Genomic DNA, 1758 nt, shown 5'->3' with positions numbered 1-1758 from the left:
GGGTGGTGATGGACAACTGTGGTGAATCCCATTTAAACTCGACAGTAGGATACACAAAACTCCGTTAGAGAGGAAATTTTCATTCCAAAAGGGCAAAGATTGAAAAAGTAATACATTTGCTCAGCCCCCGTCCATCCCTAGGTGGGGATTTCCTTAACTTAGAGGTGCACGAATTACCCCAAAGCACGTCCCGGGTGGGCAGTGTGCCTGGCCGTGTGCTGGTGCCCTGCCTGCAGCATGCCGCTCCCTTTCCCACCCATGCAAGAACAGCTTCTTTGTCCAAAGGTGCCCTGGCCAAAGCCCCAAGGAGCCCTTTCCTGCACTGGGGGCCAGACAGAGTGTCTATGAGGGCCCATGCCAGCCCCAAAAGTCCAGGGATGCCTCACCCACTGGGGGCTGGGGTAAGTCTGAGAGCAAACCCCGGTCGCAGAGGAGGTGATGTTATAGGGTCAGCCAGAAATCACAGGGATGAGGGGCTGGGTGTTGGAGATTGAGGTCACAATTAAGGCTGGAGATGTGAGGCAGTAGAGATGGAGGAGAGGGGAATGGCTCGTTGGGAAGGGAGACACTGCAGGGCAGGAAGTGGGAGAGAGCAGAGATCAGAGCGAGAGCGGCCGACGTCCAGCCGAGTCTGTGCCGAAAGGGGCCCGGTGTCAGCCTCGGCGCCCTACGCTGCGGTCGGACCTCTGAGCACCTCCAGTGAGTCTGAGCACTTCCAGCGCTAAAGAAGTGAGGGCTTTGCCCCGGGCTCGGACGTGCCACGCCGCGCCGACACGTCCCCAGCCGCAGCAGCTGGAGCCAAGCATCTCCTCTGCAGCCCCCTCCTCTTCGTAAGGCACGGCGGGGGCTCAGGTCCTGCGTTGGCATGCGCCACCCTCAGCGCGACATCATCCGCACAAACTCTGCCGGCAAGAGAACAGGTACAGGACACCCCAAATATTCCCGGGGATGTTCCCAGCCCCCTCCCTGACCCCTACCTTCGAAGTCCACCAGGCCGTCCCCGTTGAGATCCACATCCTTGAGGATCTCGTCCACCTCCCGGTAGTTCAGCTGCTGCCCCAGAAGCTTGCGCATAGCTTCCCGCAGCTCCGCCATGCTGATCTGCCCGTCCCCGTTGGTGTCAAACTGCAAGGCGAGTGCCCATCAGCAACAGCCGCCCTCGGTGCATCAGCCAGTGCCCGTGCTGTCCCCCCCCGCCTCCGTCCCCTCACCTCACGGAAGGCGTCGCGCAGCTCCTTGATTCCAATCATGTCTGCTGTCTCTGCCAGCATCTTGGGCCCCATCAGCTCCACAAAATCATCAAAATCCACCTTGCCTCCGGCTGTGGGAGAAGCAGGGTGTCACTGAGGAGGGCAGGGATCACCAAGGGCCCCACCACACCCCACCACATACTGATCTGCTGGGACAGCTCGATGAGCTCCATCTCGGTGGGCATATAGCCCATGGTCCGCATGCACTCTCCCAGGTCCTTGTAGCTGATGTACCCGTCGTGGTCTTTGTCGAACTCCCGGAAGGCCTGCTTCAGCTCTGGGGACAGCGCAGCATCACTGCCAGCACCCTGGCACCGTCACACGCCCCAGCCAGGGCAAAGACTCCCCCACTCCCGGCCTTGAGGCAGGCAAGTCTCACCTTCAATTTCTTCAGGCCGCAGCTCTCGGTCCTGGCAAAGAGAAAGTGGGAAGAGCTGAAGGAGGGGACCCTCTCCCATGGATTCCTCTAGGGATCCTGCCCTAAATCCCCCTGCTGGCTCGTGGGTGG

General features: G+C 60.2%; 1 protein-coding gene across 1 annotated transcript; it reads right to left on the bottom strand.

Annotated features, from left to right (window-relative positions):
• Positions 1-876: 876 nt before the first annotated feature.
• LOC104534759 (calcium-binding protein 2-like) lies at positions 877-1708 on the bottom strand. Its single transcript, XM_010184863.1, has 5 exons — positions 1630-1708; positions 1393-1527; positions 1212-1321; positions 978-1125; positions 877-902 (listed from the first exon to the last, which is right to left on the bottom strand). Exons 1-5 carry the CDS (start codon positions 1706-1708, stop codon positions 877-879), a joined length of 498 nt encoding a protein of 165 aa, XP_010183165.1.
• Between the last annotated feature and the right edge of the window lie 50 nt (positions 1709-1758).

This window comes from Mesitornis unicolor, unplaced genomic scaffold (assembly GCF_000695765.1).
Source record: "Mesitornis unicolor isolate BGI_N332 unplaced genomic scaffold, ASM69576v1 scaffold39445, whole genome shotgun sequence".
Lineage (NCBI taxonomy): Eukaryota > Metazoa > Chordata > Aves > Mesitornithiformes > Mesitornithidae > Mesitornis > Mesitornis unicolor.
Note: the sequence above shows the minus strand (reverse complement) of the source record. Positions and strands in the feature narration are given on the sequence as shown.

Bases quoted from the DNA above. Each gene is read 5' to 3' on its own strand.
- LOC104534759 (XM_010184863.1), bottom strand. From the start codon at position 1,708: ATGGGAGAGGGTCCCCTCCTTCAGCTCTTCCCACTTTCTCTTTGCCAG. The intron at 1,322-1,392 runs GTATGTGGTGGG...CTTCTCCCACAG, and splicing joins CGAGCTGTCCCAGCAGATCA to CCGGAGGCAAGGTGGATTTT. The intron at 1,126-1,211 runs GTGAGGGGACGG...CTCGCCTTGCAG, and splicing joins TGCGCGACGCCTTCCGTGAG to TTTGACACCAACGGGGACGG.